Here is a 23905-nt window from a genome sequence, read left to right on the forward strand (position 1 = left end):
TTAGGGGGATATGTGCTAATTTTGGTAGGTGGGGCTAGTGTAGATGGGACAAGTTGGTTGGTGTGGGCAAGTTGGGCTGAAGGGCCTGTTTCCACCCTGTATGATGCTATGGCTCTACGGCTGAATGAGAACAAAAGTTTATCATGTATCGAAGCATGTCTTGCAATAGCTCCCATTACTGCCTGCAACATTGGACTTCTCTTATTGGAAATCTGGCATAGAGGTGTGGGTGCCCATTTGCCTGCCTTATCAATGGCTACCTGCTTAGTCAAAGGGTCATAAAGTCATACAGCGTGGAAATACTCTCCCAATACTCTGCCCAGAGGAGCTGTGAAGCTTCTATTGCTTGAGAGAGAAATCGATAGATGTCTGGATATGAAGGGAAAAAGGAATTAATGCAGAATGTGTTGCTCTGTGATAACATTTCGCCATGATCTCGTAGAGTGATGGAGCAGCCACTAGGGGCTGGATGTGTAGGAAGGAACTGCAGATGCTGGTTTAAACCGAAGAAAAGGGCAAAGGGACAGGCAGTATCTCTGAAGAGAAGGAATGGGTGACGTTTCGGGTCGAGACCCTTCTTCAGACTGAAAGTCACGGGGAAAGGGAAACGAGAGATATAGACGATGATGTAGAGAGATAAAGAACAATGAATGAAAGATATTGCAAGAAAGTGACGATGATAAAGGAAACAGGCCATTGTTAGCTGTTTGTTGGGTGAAAACGAGAAGCTGGAGCGACTTGGGTGGGGGAGGGACAGAGAGAGCGAGGGAATGCCAGGGTTACTTGAAGTGAGAGAAGTCAAAATTCATACCACTGGGCTGTGAGCTGCCCAAGCGAAATATGAGATGCTGTTCCTCCAAGTTGTGTTTAACCTCACTCTGACAGTGGAGGAGACTGAGCACAGAAAGGTCTGTGCAGGAATGGGAAGGAGAATTAAAGTGTCCAGCAACCGGGAGATGAGGTGGATGCTGTCTTCTGCTCCTTTTACCTGTAATCTCGTATTCGAACGCCTACATGTTCCACTTCTGTTCACAGTGTGATTGCAAATGGAGACCTCTTGAGTCCAGCAATCCGGCTGCTCATCCCAAAGAGAGTGCTGGGCCAGTGGGAACAAGTGCTCGCCATTATCACGGAGAAAGTGAACCTCAGGACCGGTGCTGTAAGAAGGTAAGTCCCATAGAAGACAGCAGCTGAATTCACAGCCTGTTGGGAAATGTAATGCAGTTGCTTGAGCAACAAGAGGAGATTGTACCATGTAGCATGGCCAAAGGTTTAGACTTCAAAATTCTGTTGCACAGCATGTGGATGTTTATTTTGGATGAGACTCTTTGAGGTGGAAAATATCAGGTCTTTTGTGTAATCCCCAACTTTATTTCACTTCATCACTGGTGACCGTGCCTTCAGCAGACTAGCCTCACACATGTCTTTCCCCCACCTTCCCTCCTTTCCTAGCGAGAGGGTTTGAGTATCGGAGCAAGGAGGTCCCACTGCAGTCTGTACAGGGCCCTGGTGAGACCACACCTGGAGTATTGTGTGCAGTTTTGGTTTCCTAGTTTGAGGAAGGACGTTTTTGCTATTGAGGGAGTGGCAGCGTAGGTTCACCAGGTTAATTCCCAGGATGGCGGGACTGACATACGATGAAAGAATTGACCGAGTGCGCTTATATTCACTGGAATTAGGAAGGATGAGAGGGATCTTATAGAAACATATCAAATTCTTAAGGGATTGGACAGGCTAGATGCAGGAAAAAATGTGCCGATGTTTAGGGAGTCACAGTTTAATAATAAGGGGTAGGCCATTTAGGACTGAGATGAGGAAAAATATTTTCATCCAGAGAGTTGTGAATCTGTGCAATTCTCTATCACAGAAGGCAGTGGAGGCCAGTTCACTGGGTGTTTTCAAGAGATAGTTAGATATAGCTCTTCGGGCTAACGGGATCAAGGACTATGGGGAGAAATCAGCAACGGGGTACTGATTTTGAATGATCAGCCATTGAAGGGATTCGAAGGGCCGAATGGCCTACTCCTGCACCTATTTTCCATGTTCCCACTTCTCCTTCCTAGTTGTTTTACCAGTTCTACGGTTTAGTTTAGTTTAGAGATACAGTGCGGAAAGAGGCCCTTTGGCCCATCGCGTCCGCGCCGACCAGCAATACCTGCACATTAACACTATCCTACACACACTAGGGACAATTTACAATCCCGGAGAAAACCCACACAGGTCACAGGGAGAACGTACAAACTCTGTACAGACAAGCACCTGGAGTCAGGATTGAACCCGGGTCTCAGGTGCTGTAAGGCAGCAAATCTACTGGTGCACCACCGTGCCGCCCTCCATGTTGTTTCTCTTGAGATCACACCTTGGATTTACCAGGCAACACCTTGCCTGAGGTCATTTGTGGTTGGCCATGATTGGTCCTGGTCTTTTCTTAACTCCAGCTCTTCACCTCCCCCACCCCCTACTTTCAGTCTGAAGAAAGGTCCCGACCCATCCTACCCATCATTTGTCTCCAGAGATGTTGCCCGACCCGCTGAGTTACTCCAGCACTTTGTGTCTATCGTTGGGACCTGTAAAAGGTGCGCATTCCTATTGATTTGACTAAAGAAATGTCACAGAAATCCATTGGAGCAGGTCTTGGCATCTTGGATTTGATAAAACACTCGCATTGAACTTATTTCAATGAGACCTTAATTGTAAGTCACTATCCTCAGCCATCACGAAACAAGTGATTGTGGGAAGCTTTTTGGAATAATATTGATTTCTCTAACTTCAGTAACGCTTGCACCCCCTCTCCCTCTGTCCCTCCCCCACCCCAGTCATTGTACTAGTTTTAAAGTTTTACTGTCTGTAGAGTTTCATTGTCTATAACTCGTTTTCACCGAACCCACAATTAACAATGGCCTGTTTTCTTTATCGTTATGCCCCTGTCCCACTTAGGAAACCTGAACGGAAACCTCTGGAGACTTAGCGCCCCACCCAAGGTTTCCGTGCAGTTCCCGGAGGTTTTTGTCAGTCTCCCTACCAGCTTCCTCTACCTGCAACCTCCGGCAACCACCTGCAACCTCCGGGAACCGCACGGAAACCTTGGGTCGGGCGCAAAGTCTCCAGAGGTTTCCGTTCAGGTTTCCTAAGTGGGACAGGGGCATTACTTGTTTGCATATTTCATTCATTTGTTTTATATCTCTATTTCACCATCTCTATCTCTCGTTTCCCTTTCCCCTGACTCTGTCTGAAGCAAGTTCTCGACTCTAAACGTCACCTATTCCTTTCCTCCAGAGCTGCTGTCTGACCCGCTGAGTTACTCCAGCTTTTTGTGTCCATCATCAATTGTGGGAAGAAATTGGTTTCTGAAACATTTGAACATTTGTTGACGCTAATTTTCCTGTAACTGAACTGACTGAAGTCACTGCCACTTAAAGAAGCATAAGGACATACATCGTGGAAACAGGCCCCTTGGATCAATTTGCCCACACTGGTCAACAAGCCCCATCTACACCAGTCCCACCTGCCAGCATTTGGCCCATAATCCTCTAAACCTGACCTATCCATGTACCTGTCTGAATGTTTCTTAAACATAGCTATAGTACCTGCCTCAACTACCTCCTCTGGCAGCTCGTTCCATAAACGTAACACACTTTGTGTGGAACGAGCTGCCGGAGGAGGTAGGTCAGGCAGAACTTAACGCAAGACGTCATTTTTTCCTCTCTAGAGAGGAGTGAAAATGGATTTTCTGTCAGGTTTGAACATTTGACACAGATTTGTGGCCTTCTGGATACTTCTGGCAGACAGAGGTGGGGATAGAGGAAAGTGTCTCATGAACAGGAAAGCCTAAGTGCCTCTTGGTCATATGTTTTGGAGACAGAAGTTTGTGTGAAGGTTGCTTGGTTGCCGTGCACTAAAGTGATACCATTGTGAAGCTGGAATCGTGGTGAATACTGTAGCCATTGTAGCTAATCGTTAAACAGCAATTCTGCCTACATTAGGGGCGGCACAGTGGTAGAGTTACTACTTTACAGCGCCTGAGACCCGGGTTCGATCCTGACTACGGGTGCTGTCTGTACGGAGTATGTACGTTTTCCCCGTGACCTGCGTGGGTTTTCTCTGGGTGCTCCGGTTTCCTCCCACACTCCAAAGATGTGCAGGCTTGTAGGTTCATTGGCTTTGGTAAAATTCTAAAATTGCCCCTAGTGTGTGGGATAGTGTTAGTGTATGGGTTGATCGCTGGTCGGTGTGGACTCGGTGGGCCAAAGACCCTGTTTCTGTGCTGTATCGCTACAGTCTAAAGTAAAGTAAAAGTCTAAAGCTTGAAGGCAAGTAGTAGAACTGTTCATTTATCGTGAAGATAGACACAAAAAAGCTGGAGTAACTTGCTGTACAGGCAGCATCTCTGGAGAGAAGGAATGGGTGACGTTTCGGGTCGTGCCCTTCATTTATCACTTCTAGTGTAGAAATAAATAGGTAATTTTACTAACAGGCTTAAAGCTTTCCCAACCCCTATCTTTATGCCCTGTTAAATTGCAGCAATTTATTTTAACTTGAGTGAAATATCTTTTGCGCTGCACTGCTTGGCTGCCAAATTCTGGTTTAAACTCTTAAATTAATCTAGCTGTCTGGAAATAGCTAATAGATTAATCTTCTTGGGATGGATAATATACACAGGTGAGTAACTTGCTGGGAATACCAGTTGTGTAGGGCAGGATAATTGCTGGTATTCTTCGACTGGAGTTTAATGGCCAGTGTCAATACAATACAATACAATACAATTTATTTGTTGTCATTTGAACCCAGAGGTTCAAACGAAATTTGGTTTCTGCAGTCATACACACAAGAAGAAGAACCAAGACACAACACAATTTACACAAACATCCATCACAGTGAATCTCCTCCTCACTGTGATGGAAGGCAAAGTCTTATCTCTCCCCTGCACTCCTCGTTCTCCTCCCGATGTCAGAGTCAAAGCCCCTGGCGGGCGATGGTAAATAAGTCCCGCGGAAATTATAAAGCCGCGCCGGGTGATGCGAGGCTGCACTCCGGGTCTTGGTGTTGGAGCCCCCGGCGTGCACTAGCAAGTCCCATGGCCATTAAAGCCGCGCCGGGCGATGTAAGGCCCCGCTCCAGGTCATCCTCAACCCCTCAACTCGGGCGGGAGAAGTCGCCGTTGCGGAAGCCCCGAAAAGCGGTCTCCCAGCAGGGACCCGCGGGCTCCCGGTGTCACCGTCCACCGGGCCTGCGGCTGGAGCTCCCGAATCTCCTGGGTCGGGCCGCAGCAGCGCGCCACCACCGCTGCTCCCGCTCCGAACTCGGCCAGCTCCGCGAAGGTGGGTATGTCCGCAGGCTCCGCGACTGGAGCCCCAGGTCGTTCCGGTTGGAGGCCGCTCCACGGTGCTCGGCCCCAACGACAACGGAGACCCGACAGAGAAAAGGGTCGGGTTCTCCGTGCAGGGGAAAGATTTTAAAAAGTCCCCCCCACTCCCACCCACCCCCGCCCCCCACACACATACCCAGTTTTAAAAAATAAATAAAAACGACATACAAACGAGACAAAAAAAAAAAAAAACGACAGACGGACTGCAGAGGCCGCTGCGACGTGAGTTGCGTCGCCCACCCTGAGTCGCTGTCAAGAGATGAGTCAAGAGTGTTTTATTGTCATATGTCCCAGTTAAAACAATTAAATTCTTACTTGCAGCAGCACATAATCATCGGCGGTCACTCAAAACGAGTATGACTGTCCTCTTTTGGGAGGACGCCTGTGCGTGACTTTGTTTAACGTGGGGAGACTGGTGCACAGACAGCCACCACACGGTTCTTGACAGATCTGGGTCAGGATCGAGTGGCATGGAGTCCAAGACGACCGGGGACCCTTTTCTGCTGCAGCCTTCATCCGCCTTCCCAGCCGTTGTGACGCTTCACTAAAGTTAGCCATCGTCCTCCGCCTGTTCCACCGTTGAGGTCTTGGTTGGATTGCTCTTTGTCAGAGACTTCCCCCTCGACCTTACCGCCATGGGTGGCCCTACCAGGAGCATAGCTCCAGACAGCATCGCTCTCAGGATCACAGGTCCACACAAGCTTCTCCACCACAACAAGGTGGCAATCCACGGAGAAGGCAGCACAACAGAATATGTAAACATAGTACACTGTAAACAATATAATAAACGAGAAAAATGGTTCAGTGTGTGTATATATATACACATACACATAAAAAAAAAATATATATATACTAGACCAAGTGCAGACCCGTTGGGTCTGTTCCCCCAACGTGCGGTTGTGGGGGGGGGGGAGGCGGCATGCAGCGTCACACACACTAACTACCCCCCCCCGGCACTCACACTAATTACCCCCCTTGATATTATATTAATATTATTAATTTTCTCCTTTTACCCCATAACCACCCTATCTACTGACACATAGCCCCCAACTTGCAGTCACATCTAGAGAGGGAGGGGAGGGGGGGGGGGGGGGTAGAGAGTGAGGGCAGAGAGAGAAGGGGCAGAGACAGAGAGAGAGACAGAGACACAGAGAGAGGGGCAAGAGGGATAGGGCGTGGAGAGGAGGAGAAGAGGGAGGGTGGGTGAGGGGGGAAAGGTGGGGGAGGAGGGGAGGAGAGAAAGAGAGGGTGAGAGTGAGGGGGAGAGAGAGGGGGTGCTGAGAGGGGGGGAGGGGGAGCAGGGAGGGGGAGGGGGAGGGAGGGGGGGAGGGAAGAGGGTAGGGGTGTGGAGGGGAGGGGGGTTTAGGGAGGGAGGGAGGGTGGGGGAGGGGAGGAGGGAGAGGAGAGGAGAGGGGGGAGGAGAGGGGGAGGGAGAGGGAGAGGAGGAGGGAGAGGGAGAGGAGAGGGGGGGAGAGAGGGGGGGGGAGGAGAGGGGGAGTGGAGGGGGGGAGAGAGAGAGAGGGTGAGAGTGAGGGGGAGAGAGGGGGTGCTGAGAGGGGGGTGAGGGGGAGCAGGGAGGAGGAGGGGGAGGGAGGGGGGAGAGTGGAGGGAAGAGGGTAGGGTGTGTGGAGGGGAGGGGGTTTAGGGGAGGGAGGGTGGGGGAGGGGAGGAGGGGAGAGAGAGGGGGGAGGAGAGAGGGAGGAGAGAGGGAGGAGGGGGGGAGAGAGGGTGTGCTGAGAGGGGGGTGAGGTGAGGGGAGGGGGAGAGTTCGGGAGCAGGGAGGGAGGGTGGAGGGAATGGGGTTTAGGGGATGGACGGTGGGGGAGGGGAGGAGAGGGAGAAAAAGAGGGGAGAGAGGGGGGGAGAGGAGAGGAGAGGGGGGAGGGGGAGAGAGGAGAGGAGAGGAGGGGAGGAGGGGAGAGGAGAGGGGGGAGGAGAGGGGAGGGGGGGTTGGGAGAGGAGAGGGGGGGAGGGGTGGGAGAGGAGAGGGGGGGAGGGGGGGGAGAGGAGAGGGGGGGAGAGAGGAGAGGGGGGGTGGGAGAGGAGAGGGGGGGGGAGAGGAGAGGGGGGGGGGAGAGAGAGAAAGAGAGAGGGATAGGGAGAGAGAGAGAGAGGGTGCCTTTTTACTTCAACCCAAACCCCCCAAACAACCATTTGCAGGCAATGCTTTTTTCCTCAAACTAACCATATTTTCATTTTCAAACCACATTATGGGTACTCACAGCTGTGGAGACATTTGTTCAGTGTCATTCAGAGCTCTGATTGAGGCACACCACTTGCAGAGACTGATTGAGGCACACCACTTCCTGGTTTTATAGTCCCTCCCCCTCCCTCTAGCAGGGGCAGCAGAGAGAATGGGGAATTTTGTAAAAACATTAATATCTCTGTCATTTTTCATCGACGGGAAAAATCCTTGGCACACATGCGGCAGAGGGGGGCTCTGAGCGAGGTGGCCAAAAATGACGGCCGTAGGTGGCGGCGTTCTCTCGGAAATCGCAGCACAGATGGCCAAAACCGGTCAAGAACACACTTTTAGTAATATAGATATGTGAACTGCAGATGCTGGTTTAAACCGTAGATAGACACGAAAAGCTGGAGTAACTCTGCAGGACAGGCAGCATCTCTGGGTGACGTTTAGGGTCAAGACCCTTCTCTTGTGTGTGTGTGTGTGTGTGTGTGTGTGTGTGTGTGTGTGGGGGGTGTGTGTGTGTGTGTGGTGTGTGTGTGTGTGTGTGTGTGTGTGTGTGTGTGTGTGTGTGTGTGTGTGTGTGTGTGTGCGCTAGACCAACTGCAGACCCGTTGGGTCTGTTCCCCCGACGTGCGGTTGTGGGGGGGGAGGCGGCATGGGGAGAGGGGGGGAAGAGGAGAGGGGGGAGAGGAGAGGGAGGGGAAAGGAGAGGGGGGGGAGAGGAGAGGGGGGGAAGAGGAGAGGGGGGGAAGGGAGAGGGGGAAGGGAGAGGGGGGGAGGGGAAGAGGAGAGGGGGGGAAGAGGAGAGGGGGGGGAGGAGAGGGGAGTGGGTGAGGGGAGAGGGGAGAGTGGAGAGGGGGGGAGAGTGGAGAGGGGGGAGAGAGGAGAGGGGGGGAGAGAGGAGGGGGGGGAGAGGAGGGGGGGGGGGGAGAGGAGAGGGGGGGAGAGAGGAGAGGGGAGGGGGGAGAGAGGAGAGATGGGGGGAGAGGAGAGATGGGGGAGAGGAGAGATGGGGGGAGAGAGGAGAGGGGGTGAGAGAGGAGGGGGGGGGGAGAGAGGAGGGGGGGGGGGAGAGGAAAGAGGGGGGGGGGGAGAGAAAGAGAACCCAAACCCCCCAAACAACCATTTGCAGGCAGTGCTTTTTGCCTTCAAACTAACCAAAACAATATTTTCATTTTCAAACCAAATTAAGGGCATTTACTCACAGCTGTGTAGACATTTGTTCAGTCATTCAGAGCTCAGACCTCCATGTTGTAGAGACTGATTGGGGCACACCACTTCCTGGTTTTATAGTCCCTCCCCCATCCCACCAGCAGGAGCAGCAGAGAGAATGGGGAATTTTGTAAAAACATTAATATCTCTGTCATATTTCATCGACGGGAAAAATCCTCGGCACACATGCGGCGGAGGGGGGCTCTGAGCGAGGTGGCCAAAAATGACGGCCGTAGGTGGCGGCGTTCTCTCGGAAATTGCAGCACAGATGGCCAAAAGCGGTCAAGAACAGAGTTTTAGTAATATAGATAGATAAGGTACACATAATGTTCTCATTGAGGAGTCATACTAAAAGCAGCTGTTTTCCTCACAGTCTCATGGATGTGAATTCTTGCAGATTTGATGTATTTCAATAGAGGCAATATTTCTAATTAATACACTGTTAAAGGAACATATTCAACCATGGCAAGGTAAAGTAGTGTCTCTCAACATTTGTACTAGTACTGGAGATCAGACTCTTTGAAATTAGTAGACTGTTCATTTATCATTAATATATACACAAAAAACTGGAGATCAGACTCTTTGAATTGTGATGACAACCACATTCTTTAAAGAATTATGTAAAATGAGAACACTGAAATGGGTGTCACAGTGGCGCAACCGTAGAATTGTTGCCTAACAGCGCTAGAGATCAGGGTTTGATCCTGTCTACGGGCGCTGTCTGTATGGAGTTTGTACGTTCTCGCCGTGACCGCGCGGTTTTCTACGAGATCTTCCAATTCCTCCCACACTCCAAAGACGTGCAGGTTTACAGGTTAACTGGCTTGGTATAAGTGTAAATTGTCCCTGGTGTGTGTAGGATAGTGTTCATGTGTGGGGATCGCTGGTCAGTGCGGACTCGGTGGGTCGAAGGGCCTGTTTATCCGCGCTGGATCTCTAAACTAAACTAAACTGAAATGGTCACCACAGCAATATTAATCCAAAGCCAAGGTTTGAAGATAAAATGAAAATGCTTCTTGCAACTCCTCTTCTAAACCACTATTGTGAAAAGATGGGACTGATCTCCACGGCACTCTTCTAGCCAGCAAATTGTAATTGTATGGATAGTAAGTTAAAGTGAAGGAGCGTGCAGGAGAGGTTACTGAAGTCTCCTGAAATAATAGGGCAAAACATTTAAGAAGAGGTAAGAGAGTAAGGTCAGGTAAAATTGTGAGGAATGTGAGAAGATGGATGATGAATGCTGAAGTATAGATCTATATTTGAATGCACGTGGTATATGGAACAAAGTTGATGAGCTTGTGGCAGAGTTGGAAATTGGTAGGTACGATGTTGTGGGCATTACAGAGATGTGGCTGAGAGAGGGGTTGGGCGTATATTCAAGGTTTTGCGTTCTATCGAAAAAACAGACAGGTGGGCAGAGGGAAGTGGGGTAGCTCTGCTGGTGAGGAATGAAAGTCGGTCCTTAGCAAGGGGTGACATAGGATCGGAAGATGTAGAGTCCTTGTCGGTAGAACTAAGAAACTGCATGACTAAAAAGACCCTGATGGGAGTTATTTACAGGCCCGCGAACAGTTGCCAGGTTGTAGGATACAAAGTACATCAGGAGATACAATCGGCATGTAAGAGAGGCAATGTTACGGTGGTCATGGGGATTTCAATATGCAGGTAGACTGGGGAAATCAGATTGGTATTGGACCCCAAGAGAGGGAATTTGTAGTGCCTCCGAGATGGTTTCTTCGAGCAGTTTGGGACAAGCAATTCTGGATTTGGTATCTGTAATGAATTGGATTTGATAAGGGAGCTTAAGATAAAGGAACCACTAGGAGATAGTAACCGTAACATGATAAAATTCAACCTGCAATTTGAGAGGAAGAAGATAAAATACGCTGGCATTACTGTTGAACAATGGTGATTACAGAGGCATGAGGGAGGAACTGGCTAAGGTTGTTTGGAAAGGGATCATAGAAACATTAAAACATAGAAAATAGGTGCAGGAGGAGGCCATTTGGCCCTTCGAGCCAGCACCGCCATTCATTGTGATCATGGCTGATCGTCCCCTATCAATAACCCTTGCCTGCCTTCTCCCCATATCCCTTGACTCCACGAGCCCCTCTAACTCTTTCTTAAATCCATCCAGTGACTTGGCCTCCACTGCCCTCTGTGGCAGGGAATTCCACAAATTCACAACTCTCTGGGTGAAAAAGTTTGTTCTCACCTCAGTCTTAAATGACCTCCCCTTTATTCTAAGACTGTGGCCCCTGGTTCTGGATTTGCCCCACATTGGCAACATTTTTCCTGCATCTAGCTTGTCCAGTCCTTTTATAATTTTATATGTTTTTATAAGATCCCCCTCATCCTTCTAAACTCCAGTGAATACAAGCCTAGTCTTTTCAATCTTTCCTCATATGATAGTCCCGCCATCCCAGGATCAATCTCGTGAACCTACGCTGCACTGCCTCAATCACAAGGATGTCCTTTCTCAAATTAGGAGACCAAAACTGTGCACAATACTCCAGATGTGGTCTTACCAGAGACCTATACAACTGCAGAAGAACCTCTTTACTCCTATACTGAAATCCTATTGTTATGAAGATAGCAGGAATAATGGTGGAACAGCACAGGCAGGAATTTCTAATTGCGCTACATGCTCATCTCCTTTGTTCTGTATACTATGTGTATTCAAATAGTTTAGTGTAGTTTAATTTAGAGATACAGCACGTAAGCAGGTTCTTTGATCCACTGAGTCCAGGCCAGCCAGCAATCCTTGGACACTAACACTATCCTACACACACTAGGGACAATTTACAATTTTTACCAAGCCGATTAACCTACAACCCTGCGCGTTTTTGGAGTGTAGGAGGAAACCGGGAGATCCCGGAAAACCCACGCCGGTCACGAGGAGAACGTATAAATTCCATACAGACAACACCCGTAGTCAGGATCAAACCCGGGTCTCTGACGCTGTAAGGCAGGAACTCTACCGCTGTGCCACCGTGCGGTCCCTATATCATACCTTTAGTTCAGTATTCTCCTCACATTGCTCCTGATTTTACCTGACCTTACTTACTGTCTTATCCCTTCTTCAACTTTCTGCCCTATTATTTCTGGAGGATGGGGTTGAGAGGAAAAGACAGACCAGCCATGATTGAATAGCGAATTACACTTGATGGGCCAAATGGTCTAATTCTGCTCCTATAACGGATGAGCATGATCCTAATTCACAACTCTTCAATCCTTTTGTCACACACCTTGTGTCTTTTCATCTCTGGCCCGTTGTCCACCATCTATCTGCCTGTTAAAAAATTCCCCTCACCTCTATCAACCTATCACCTGCCAGACATTGTCCTGCCCCTCCTCTCTTCCAGCGTTCTACCTCCTCCCACATCTACAATCCGTTTGAAGAAGATGTCCTGACCTGAAAAGTCACCTATCCGTGTTCTCCAGTGATGCAGCTTGACCCGCTGAGTTAGTCCACCACTTTGTGCCTTCAATTGACATAAATTCATAAGGTCATAAGTGATAGGATTTATTCCATTTGGCACATTCTTCTAAACTCCAGTGAGTACAGGTGCAGTGCCGACATGTAAACCAGCATCTGCAGTTCCAGAGTAGGACTAATGCACGTAAGGCTGCTGGCCCTGACGGCATACCCGGGCGCGGCCTCAGGGCCTGTGCTGCGCAGCTGACAGACGTCTGGACTGACATCTTCAACCTGTCACTTGCCCAAGCAGTTGTCCCCACGTGCCTTAAAACCACCTCCATCGTGCCGGTGCCAAAACACTCCACTGCGGCAAGCCTCAACGACTTCCGCCCAGTTGCACTTACCCCCATCATCACCAAGTGCTTCGAGAGGCTGGTCCTGGCACACCTCAAAGGCTGCCTACCCCCCACATTGGATCCCTATCAGTTTGCCTACCGCAAGAACAGGAGTACGGAGGATGCCATCTCAACGGCACTTCACTCCGCCCTCTCCCACCTCGACAACAGAGACACTTACGTAAGAATGCTGTTCATCGATTACAGCTCAGCATTCAACACCATTATACCCTCTAAACTGATCACCAAACTCGGTAACCTGGGCATCGACCCCTCCCTCTGCAACTGGATACTGGACTTTCTAACCTAACAGACTGGGGTCTGTTAGGTTAGACAAGCACACCTCTTCAACCCTCACCCTGAACACCGGCGTTCCACAGGGCTGTGTGCTGAGCCCCCTCCTCTACTCCCTCTTCACCTACGACTGCACACCTGTACATGGTACTAACACCATCATCAAGTATGCAGATGATACAACGGTGATTGGCCTCATCAGCAACAACGATGAGTCGGCCTATAGGGAGGAGGTCCAGCTCCTAGCAGCATGGTGCGCTGACAACAACCTGGCCCTTAACTCCAAGAAGACCAAGGAGCTCATTGTAGACTTCAGGAAGTCTAGGGGCGGCACGCACACCCCCATCCACATCAACGGGACGGAGGTGGAACGTGTTTCCAGCTTCAGGTTCCTGGGGGTCAACATCTCCGATGACCTCTCTTGGACCCACAATACCTCAACTCTGGTCAAGAAGGCTCACCAGCGTCTCTTCTTCCTGAGGAGACTGAAGAAGGTCCATCTGTCTCCTCAGATTCTGGTGAACTTCTACCGCTGCACCATCGAGAGCATCCTTACCAACTGTATCACAGTATGGTATGGCAACTGCTCTGTCTCCGACCGGAAAGCACTGCAGAGGGTGGTGAAAATTGCCCAACGCATCACCGGTTCCTCGCTCCCCTCCATTGAGTCTGTCCAAAGCAAGCGTTGTCTGCGAAGGGCGCTCAGCATCGCCAAGGACTGCTCTCACCCCAACCATGGACTGTTTACCCTCCTACCATCCGGGAGGCGCTACAGGTCTCTCCGTTGCCGAACCAGCAGGTCCAGGAACAGCTTCTTCCCTGCTGGCTGTCACACTACTCAACAATGTACCTCGGTGATTGCCAATCACCCCCCCCCCCCGGACACACCTCCCACAGGAAAAACACTATGACTGTATGCATGTAAATAGATTTATTTATTGAAATCATATTCTATGTCGCTCTTCCAGGGAGATGCTAAATGCATTTCGTTGTCTCTGTACTGTACACTGACAATGACAATTAAAGTTGAATCTGAATCTGAATCTGAATCTTGCATCCACATACGTTGTGTTCCTAGTTAGCTGAAAGATAAAGCCTATTATTGCACGGGTTTGTTTGAATCCTTAAGTCCCAATGCTCTAAATAACAACATTGTCACTATTACTTATTTCATTGCACCTTGAGCCAAGTTGTGAAGACGTAGCTCGTGGTTTATGTCATGATCATCCTTAACTTTATTTCAATGTGAACATTTTCTGCTTGCACGTAATATCTTCTAGGCTTCACACCCTGGATGGCAGGTCCGTCAATGACGGCTCAGAACTTGAGAATGGAGGATACTATGTTGCCGTGGGTAGAGATAAATTTAAGAAGTTACCCTACAACGAACTTATTTTCGATAAATCATATCCAAGAAGGACAAACAGGTGAGACTGGGGTTAATCCTGCTTTAGGAAAATATTAAAGCAATGAAATCTATAGTAGATTAAAAAAAAATAATGTCCACAGCCTTCAGTCATCCTCATTTTTACAAGGATCTTGCCAGGACTAGAGGGTGTGAGCTATAGGGAGAGGTTGGGTAGGCTGGGTCTCTATTCCTTGGAGCGCAGGAGAATGAGGGGTGATCTTATAGAGGTGTATAAAATCATGTGAGGAATAGATCAGGAAGATGCACAGAATCTAAGGGAATCGAGGACCATAGGACATAGGTTCAAGGGGAGAAGATTTAATAGGAATCTGAGGGGTAACTTTGTGTGGTGGGTGTATGGTACAAGGAGCCAGAGGAGGTAATTGAGGCAGGGACTATACCAATGTTCACGAAACAGTTAGATAGCTACATGGATAGGACTTGTTTGAAGGGATATGGACCAAATGCAGGCAGTTGGGGCTAGTGTAGCTGGGACATGTTGGCCTACGTGGGCAAGTGGGGCCGAAGGCCCTGTTTGCACACTGTATCACTCTATGACTGTATCACTGTATTCCACACTCTAGTCCAATTTCACTGCAAGACGATTCTTATATTTTGTTCGTCAGCGCAATGTAAAAATAAAAATGGTATTGACTGTAATAATTGGGACTGGATTCCAACCAGAAGGATGATGAAGGTAAAGTCATGCAAAAGGGCATTCTGCAGTGGGGAGTTATTTGGAGAGGAATTCCCCAGCATTGTTTTTTGATTAGACGGAGATTTCTTGTCCATCGCTGAGAATGGGATAGAGCAAGAAATCTCTGAGTGTGACGAAGGACCTCAACCCAAAACGTCACCTATTCCTTTTCCCCAGAGAGTCGGTGCCAACCAGTATCTGCAGTTCCGTCCTAAATAAATCTCTCGGTCTTGGAAGTCCTTAGGAATCCACTGTGTGTTGAGTAGCACTGGTGCAGTCATTGAGATACCTCACAGGAGGATGTGCATGGTGTCCAGTCCCCCCCCCCCCCCTTTTGGATACAAATTGTCCAGGGCTGGTCTTTGTGGCCCAGACTGGACAATTTCATGTTTAAAGGTCTGGATTACCCTTAATACTGGGCATTTCCAGAAAAATAAAAGAAGAGGATGAGAGGTGGGAATAGTAATCATGGACACTGTCATAAGGTCATCAGGAATAGGAGCAGAATTAGGCCATTCGGCCCATCAAGTCTACTCCGCCATTCAAGAGCGGAACTCGCTATCAAAACATGGAGGGGACCGGGGAACACTCACACTCACACACACGCGCTCGAGACTTCGGAGGCTCAATCCAGCGCTAAATGCAGCTCAACTCTGCCTGTCTCACCGGGTTAACTACAACCCGGCCTGGACTGACGGGATACCAACGCTGCTTCTCCGCGCTGGCCATATTTCCCGCAAATCCAGGAAGGCTGTAGGCTCACCTGGTGGGACAGGCAGAGTTGAGCTGGGTTTAGCGCTGTTTCTCTGCGCTGGCCCGTCTGATTCCCGACCAAAGATCCTATAGTGGAGGACCTTTGCTGCTGACCTCTCTGTAGGGGGGGGGGGGGTACTCGGGAGGGGACCGGACAGCGCCGGAGACCCGGCCGGGATCGATCCTTGCTGAGGATGAGGCGCAGGTCTGTGCCACGTCTCCTTCCTCCAATCACCGCGCTCTATCCTCAGTCCCACCCCCCCCCCACTCCTCCCTCCTCCAATCATCGCACTGAATCATGTCCCGCCCCCATTGCCTGCTGACCGACGTCTCTCTCATCCAATCGGCGCCCTCGATCATCAGTCCCACCCCCACTGTCTCGCTGAAAGCGGAGATTTCACCGGGTTTTAAAATCCGGATCACAAAAACTTGGGGGGATGTCCCCCACCTCTCAAAACATGGAGGGAACGTGTCCCCTCTGGCCCCCCCGGGTTTTCTGCCCCTGCCGCCATTCATTCAAGGCTGATCTATCTCTTTCTCCTAACCCCTTTTCCTGCCTTCTCCCCATAACCTTTGACATTAAAAGACAACATCTTGTGGTTAAAGTGATGCCTCCACTTTTATTCCACTGATTACACTCGAGGGACCTCTTTACTACAAAAAAATATTTGTAAAGGGACAGGGACTTCTCAGTGTTCCCTATTGCGCCCTTAAGGTTGGCTGTGGGAGGCGCCTGTGGGGAACTAAGGTGGATGGGCAAGGAGAGGGACGTCGCTCCCAAGGAAGCCGATGGCTGGTGGCCTGCAGCAGCCTGGGACTTGCCTAGTCCAGGCAGGGTTCATGAATCCTAGAGCGCACAGTGGATTTTGAAAATGGTGCCAAAACATGGCGCCTCTTGCATGCGGGATCAGTGGACTATTTGTGTATACTTGCCAACACAGGATGTGCTCGGGTATAGCAATAATCTACTGGACTGGTTGTAAGAAAATAATTTCACTGTGTGTTTGCTCTTTGCACACGTGACAAGAGAAACACCATTGACCCATGTATCAAGCTTTCCATGCACTGAAGTGGGAAAAGAGGTGACTGGAAGTAGAGTGGAGCTAATAGGACTTGATGTTTCAATCCCTGTAATAAGTCAGCACTCTTGCGATTTGCAGTGGGATTGGAGTGGTGAAAGGTAGGGTAGGTACGTCATCGGGGTCATCAGGTGGGCACCCTCCTTCTTTGACATTTCATTTATAAGCCCACAACATCTCCAGAGGGCTCAACGGTGATACCTGGCGTCCCAGTTACACCCCCTCAATTCCATACCCTCCTGTCTTCATCTTGCAGCCCAATTGTTGTCTCTCCTTTTGATCCAAATCCAATTGCTGCTTTTTTCTGCAGAATTTGATAATGATTTGATTGCTTGTTAGAGGGAGCGACCCCTCACCCCCATTTTCTTTAATAGCCTGGTCATAGATGTAGCAACAAATCCCGTGCATCCCACTTCGACGGGGATAATCTTGGTCTTCCAGCCATTCTGGGAAGCTTTAATTGCCAGTTCAGAGTACTTGGTCTTTTTCCTCTCGTAAGCTTCTTCAACACCATCTTCCCATGGAACTGTTGATTCCACAACGTATGCCAACTTGGCTGTTGTGGACCACAGGACCATGTCAGGCCGGAGTGTTGTAGCCACAATGTCTGGGGGCCTTTTTTTCTAGGTCCTTTTTTCTAAGTCCACTTCCATTTTCCAATCCCGAGCAGGCTGCAGAAGGCTTGCATTCTTTGATGTTATCTGGTGCTCTGGAGGTTGGCCTGCTGGGTCCCAGTAACAGTGAAAGTAGAACGCTCAGCCATTGACCTCCCATTTAGTGGTTGGATATACGGAGATGTTGGCTTGTAAAGTACAACAGAGGGGGGTTGTTATGTATACACATGTGTTTTTATGTATACATGTGTAAAGATTTAATAGGAACCTGAGGGGTATCTTTTTCACCCAAAGGGTGGTGGGTGTATGGAACAAGCTACCAGAGGAGGTAGTTGAGGCAGAGACTATCCCAACGTTTGAGAAACTACATTCTATCTCTGCCCAGCCTGACATCGATCTGCAGTTGCTTCCAACAGATAGCTCCTGAAGCACAGGTAGATGGATTGCTGGAGGGCGAGGGAGAGAGGTCGTGGGATGGGGGTGGAGAGGTGGGATCTAGGCAGGAATGTAGGCAGGCACCAAAAGTCCGTAGCCTCCTTTTGCTCTGGTATTTTATTTAATTCACATGTTTAAAGTATAATGTTTTATTATTAATGTTTAATGTTTTATGTGTCATTCTTAATTGTTACTGTATGTTGTGTTGTTACTTGCGAGCGGAGCACCAAGACAAATTCCTTGTATGTGTACATACTTGGCCAATAACCTTATTCATTAATTCATATGGAGTTGAAGTTGCATTCAAATCTATCGGTCGGTCGGTCGGTCTGCCGGTCTGTCTGTCTGTCTGTCTGTCTGTCTGTCTGTCTGTCTGTCTGTCTGTCTGTCTGTCTGTCTGTCTGTCTGTCTGTCTGTCTGTCTGTCATATATATTCATAACATCTGTACACATACATGCACATATTAATTTTATTATATATATCATAATATATTATAAAATAAATATGTGTGTGTGTGTGTGTGTGTGTGTGTGTGTGTGTGTGTGTGTGTGTGTGTGTGTGTGTATATATATATATATATATATATGCTCAAATAGAGACATTTCACCAAATAAGTTCATGTTGGTCTTCATGGTCCTCCTCCCAGCTCAATTCAGTCAGAGGGCATCATAACTTTCTATTCTTCCTCACTTATTTAACAAGCTTCCCCTCAAGGCCATTTAGACTGAGATGAGGAAAAACCTTTTCACCCAGAGAGTTGTGAATCTGTGGAATTCTCTGCCACAGAAGGATGCACATTGGATGCTTTCAAGAGAGAGTTGGATATAGCTCTTAGGGCTAACAGAATCAAGGGATATGGGGAAAAAGCAGGAACGGGATACTGATTTTGGACGATCAGCCATGATTATATTGAATGGCGGTGCTGGCTCGAAGGGCCAATGGCCTACTCCTGCACCTATTTTCTATGTTTCTATGTTTGATATATCAGGTAGATGCACAATCCTTGCCCAGTTGGGGAATCGAGGACTAGAGGGTGTAGGTTGAAGGGGAAAAATTTGAATAGGAATAGTAGGGGTAACTATTTCAGACAAAGGGTAGTGGTGTGTATGGAACCAGCTGCTAGAGGAGGCAGTTGGGACTGGGGCTATCCCAATATTTAAGAAACAGTTAGATAGGTACATGGATAGGACAGGTTTGGAGGGATTTAGACCAAGCGCAGGCAGGTTGGACTAGTGTAGCTGGGACCTGTGTAGCTGGGACCTGTGTGGGCAAATTGGGCCGAAGGGCCTGCTTTCACGCTATTGTGACCCAATGACCCTAATCACCTTAAAGCAGGGGTAATGTGAACACAGTGAGCAGAATGGCTTAATTTGACTCCAATTTCGACGCTAAAATAGCACAATGATCATTAGTTTATTTCTATGTTTCTGTCTTAGATCCAAGGCTGCATCACTTCCTCCAATCCCAGGCTCCAAGAAGAATAAAGAAAATGTGAGTCATTTCATCCCTTGTGTTGTGTCACAATTACTGTGCCAGTGGAGTGCAGTATTATCTATTGCGTCATAGTTTAATGAAAGAAAATGGTGATTGTGACGTTGCTATTGAATTCAAGGGTAGTTGAGAGGAGTTGCCAATTTCTCATCTTCATACCTACCTACTGGCTTTTAATTTCTGTGAATGTGTGGGGTTGGAACGATTAAGGAGATATAAACCGTGGCCAATCTGCCATTTTCCAGCCATGGTGAATCGGACTATCCTTGATCGGACTTTGCTGGCTTTACCTTGCACTAAACGTTATACCTTTATCACGTACCTATACACTGTAAATGGAACGATTGTAATCATGTATTGTCTTTCTGCTGACTGGTTTGCACACAACTAAAAGCTTTTTACTGCACCCGGTACACGTGACAACAAACTAAACTAAAAGTGACAAAAAAAGGAGACTGCTGTTTGGAACTTGTCTGGAGGATTGGCGAATTGGCTGTCAGCCTCTTGTTCCCCAGGTAATAAAATGGATGTGCAAGGGATAAGGAAAACCAGCAAAACCACAATGAGAAATGTTACCAAATTTAATTTCTGACTGAAGGCAGGCTGGTAATTTTTCTACACGGGATGAATGATGCGGAGCAGGCAGAAAAGGTGTAATGAAGTTACAGCCTGTGCTCATTTTGGTGTGAGGCTGTGAATTCTTGATTACAACCATTCCCAAAGTCTTCAATAACCCTAATTATAGTCATGGATTCATACAGCGTGGAAACAGGCCCAACTTACCCACACCGACCAACATGTCCCATCCACAGAAAGACACAAAATTGTGTTTTGTGTCTATCTTTGGTTTAAACCAGTATTTGCAGTTCCTTCATACACTGTATTTGGCCCATAATCCCTCTAAACCTGTTCTATCCATGTACCTGTCTAAATGTTTCTTATTCGCTGCCTCACCTACCTCTTCCGGCAGCTTGCTCCATACACCCACCACCCTTTGTGTGGAAATAGTTACCCCTCAGGTTCTTATTAAATCTTTTCCCCCTCACCTTAAGCCTGGTTCTCGATTCCTCGACTTTAGGCAAGAGACACTACCCGATTCATTCCTTGCATGATTTTGTACACCTCTGTAAGATCACTGCTCATCCTATTGCACTCCAAGAAATACAGTCCCAGCCCGCTCAACCTCTCCCTATAGCTCAGGCCCTCGAGTCCTGGCAAGGGAGGTAAAGTGGAACAGTGGTAGAGCTGCTACCTTACAGTGCTAGAGACCTGGGTTCACTCCTGACTACGGGTGCCGTCTGAATGGAGTTTGTACGTTCCCCCCGTGCCCGCGTGGGTTTTCTCTGAGATCTTCAGATTCCTCCCACACTTCAAAGACGTGCAGGTTTGTAGGCTAATTGGCTTGGTATAAATGTAAATTGGCCCTAGTGTGTGTAGGATAGTGTTAATTTGCGGGGATCTCTAGTTTGTGCGGACTCGGTGGGCTGAAGGCCTGTTTCCGTGCTGTATCTCTGAACTAAACTAAATTATACGTAACGGAACATCCTCATAAATCTTCTCCGCATCCTTTCCTGCTAATTAGCGGAACACCTTTTGTGTTTTGGATGCTTTCAAGCTGCAGGATCCATCCTGATTAGATACTGGACTTCTAGCACAGTCTGAAAATTCTTAGAATAGGGAATGAGAAGCCCTGCCCGATGGTGGCAGCACGTGGTGTGATATTTCTCATTTTACATAACTGGTTTCAGTGTTACTAAAGAGCAGGTGGTTTGCCTCCAGAAACTGTATGACTTCTCAAACTTCAAGTGACTCTCTCTCTCTCTCTCTCTCTCTCTCTCTCTCTCTCTCTCTCCCTTCTCTCTTCTCTCTTCTCTCTTCTCTCTTCTCTCTTCTCTCTTCTCTCTTCTCTCTCTCTCTCTCTCGTCTCCCCTCCTTATCTCTCGTCTCCCCTCCTTATCTCTCGTCTCCCCTGACTCAGTCTGAAGAAGGGTCTCGGCCCGAAACGCCATCCATTCCTTCTCTCTGGAGATGCTGCCTGTCCCGCTGAGTTACTCCAGTTTTTTGTGTCTGCCCGCGGTTTAAACCAGCATCTACAGTCCCTTCCTACACTGTGCGACTCGGTTGCCCTCTAGTGTCCGTTCTTTGTCATCCATGCATGGAAATGTTTAGCTGGCAACCTCCTCACTGAGGCTCATTCGCCCAGACTTTGTGCTGACCTGTACTGACTTGCACGGGTTCTTTGACGATCCTGCGACCACACAGGATCTGTGCAAATGCTGGCAGCGTCTGTGGCAGAAACACACTGAAACGCTGAGAGTTGTCTGAACAATGACAAATATTTTTATTCTCAATAGAAAAATGAATACCTTCTTCGACGTTCAAAAATACGACACCATTAAGTTAGAAAGACTGCAGAGAAGATTTACGAGGATTTTTGCCAGGACCTGAGGGCCTGAGCTGTAGGGAGAGGTTGGGAAGGCTAGGACTTTAATCCTTGTAGCGCAGGAGGATGAGGGGTGATCTTATGGAGATGCGTAAGATGATGAAAGGAATAGACAGGGTTAAGATTTAATAGGGACCTGAGTGGCAACTCTTTGAAACAGAAGGTGGTGGAACGAGCTGCCAACAGATATATTTGAGGCAGGGACTATAATAACATTTGAAAGACATTTGGACAGGTAGATGGATAGGAAAGTGATGATACGATGATAGATGACAGGAAGGTGATGATACGAGATGAAGCCAATAAATAAAGACAACTGGAACCGTCAAAGCCACTCATAATATCACGAAGGCCTGGATAGAGTGGTTATGGGGAGGATGTTTCCACTAGTGGGAGAGTCTAGGAGCAGAGGTCATAGCCTTAGAATTAAAGGATGTTTCTTTAGGAAGATGAGGAAGAATTTCTTTGGTTCTGTGGAATTCATTGCCACTGAAGGCTGTGGAGACTAGGTCAATGGATATTTTTAAGGCAGAGATAGATAGATTCTTGCATTGGTACGGGTGTCAGAGGTCATGGGGAGAAGGCAGGAGAATGGGGTTAGGAAGGAAAGATAGATCTACCATGATTGAATGGCAGAGTAGACTTGATGGGCCGAATGGCCTAATTCCGCTCCTATCACATGAACTTATGAACCTAATGGTGGCGACTTGGTGTCCATTGCAACACAATCACAGGAGCAACCTCAATGGCATGTAAGGAGATGGATTCCTCAAACATTACCTTGTTTCTGGGCGCCATGGTGGCGCAGCGGTAGAGATACTGCCTAACAGTGCCAGAGACCCGGGTTCGATCCCAACTACGGGTGCTGTCTGTACGGAGTTTGTACGTTCTCCCCGTGACCACATCAGTTTCCCGCGGTTCCTCCCACACTCCAAAGACGTACAGGTTTGTAGGTTAATTGGCTTTGGTTAAAAAAAATCTAAATTGTCCCTAGTGTGTAGAAGAGGGCTGGTGACAATAGTCAATAGGTGCAGGAGGAGGCCAATGCGGCCCTTCAAGCCAGCACCATAATTCACAGTGATCATGGCTGATCATCCACGATCAGTACCCCATTCCTTCCTTCTCCCCATATCCCCTATCTTTAAGAGCTCTATCTAACTCTCTCTTGAAAGCATCCAGAGAATTGACTTCCGCTGCCTTCTGAGGCAGAGAATTCCACAGATTCACAACCCTCTGTGTGAAAAGGTTTTCCTCATATCCGTTCTAAATGGCTTATCCCTTATTCTTAAAATTTGGTCCCTGGTTCTGGACTCCCCCAACATCGGGAACATGTTTCCTGCCTCTTGCATGTCCAAACCCTTAATAATCTTATTTGTTTCAATAAGATCCCCTCTTATCCTTCTAAATTTCAGAGTATACGAGCCCAGCCGCTCCATTCTATCAGCATATGAAAGTCCCGCCATCCCAGGATTTAACCTTGTGAACCTAGGCTGTACTCCCTCAATAGCAAGAATGTCCTTCCTCAAATTTGGAGACCAAAACTGCACACAGTACTCCAGGTCTGCACAACTGCAGAAGGACCTCTTTTCTCCTATACTCAACTCCTCTTGTTATGAGGGCCAACATGCCATTCGCTTTCTTCACTGCCTGCTGTACGTGCATGCTTACTTTCACAGGGATCGCTGGTCAGCGTGGACTCGGTGGGCCGAAGGGCCAGCTTCCACGCTGTATCTCTAAACTAAACTAAGTTAAAGGCACATTTTAGTAGTAATCGTCTAGTACGGAATGGGTTAATCAGGGCATTGCACCAATTCTGATGCTGTCTTGATTAATGTGCAAGTTTTCTCGTTGAATATTTTCGGGCTTCCCTCATTAATCAGTCTCAATGTTCATTGTCATTCCTCACCATTCTTAGTCAGGGCTTCATTTTATTAATGCAGGACATGATAATATGATCCTTAACCCCCATAATGTTTTATCATGAGTAATCAGCGGTTAATTAATGTTTCGCGGATGTGTGAAAGGATATAGTTTGTAAGATAATAGCTGACGAAGCGAACAAATAAAGGAAGGGAACCTGCAGTTAGAAGATATGAGGACTGGGGCCGG

At 48.2% G+C, this 23905-nt stretch overlaps 1 protein-coding gene across 1 annotated transcript in view; it reads left to right on the plus strand.

The window, feature by feature from the left end:
- dcdc2 (doublecortin domain containing 2) overlaps window positions 1–23905 on the plus strand; it is a 110867-nt gene that overhangs the window by 66923 nt on the left and 20039 nt on the right. Inside the window, exons 4-6 of the mRNA XM_033039931.1 lie at window positions 1036–1167; window positions 14156–14302; window positions 19299–19353. Of these exons, the coding sequence (XP_032895822.1) occupies window positions 1036–1167; window positions 14156–14302; window positions 19299–19353 (334 nt within the window). The remainder of the gene's footprint in view (window positions 1–1035; window positions 1168–14155; window positions 14303–19298; window positions 19354–23905) is intronic.

Source organism: Amblyraja radiata, chromosome 2 (genome assembly GCF_010909765.2).
Source record: "Amblyraja radiata isolate CabotCenter1 chromosome 2, sAmbRad1.1.pri, whole genome shotgun sequence".
Lineage (NCBI taxonomy): Eukaryota > Metazoa > Chordata > Chondrichthyes > Rajiformes > Rajidae > Amblyraja > Amblyraja radiata.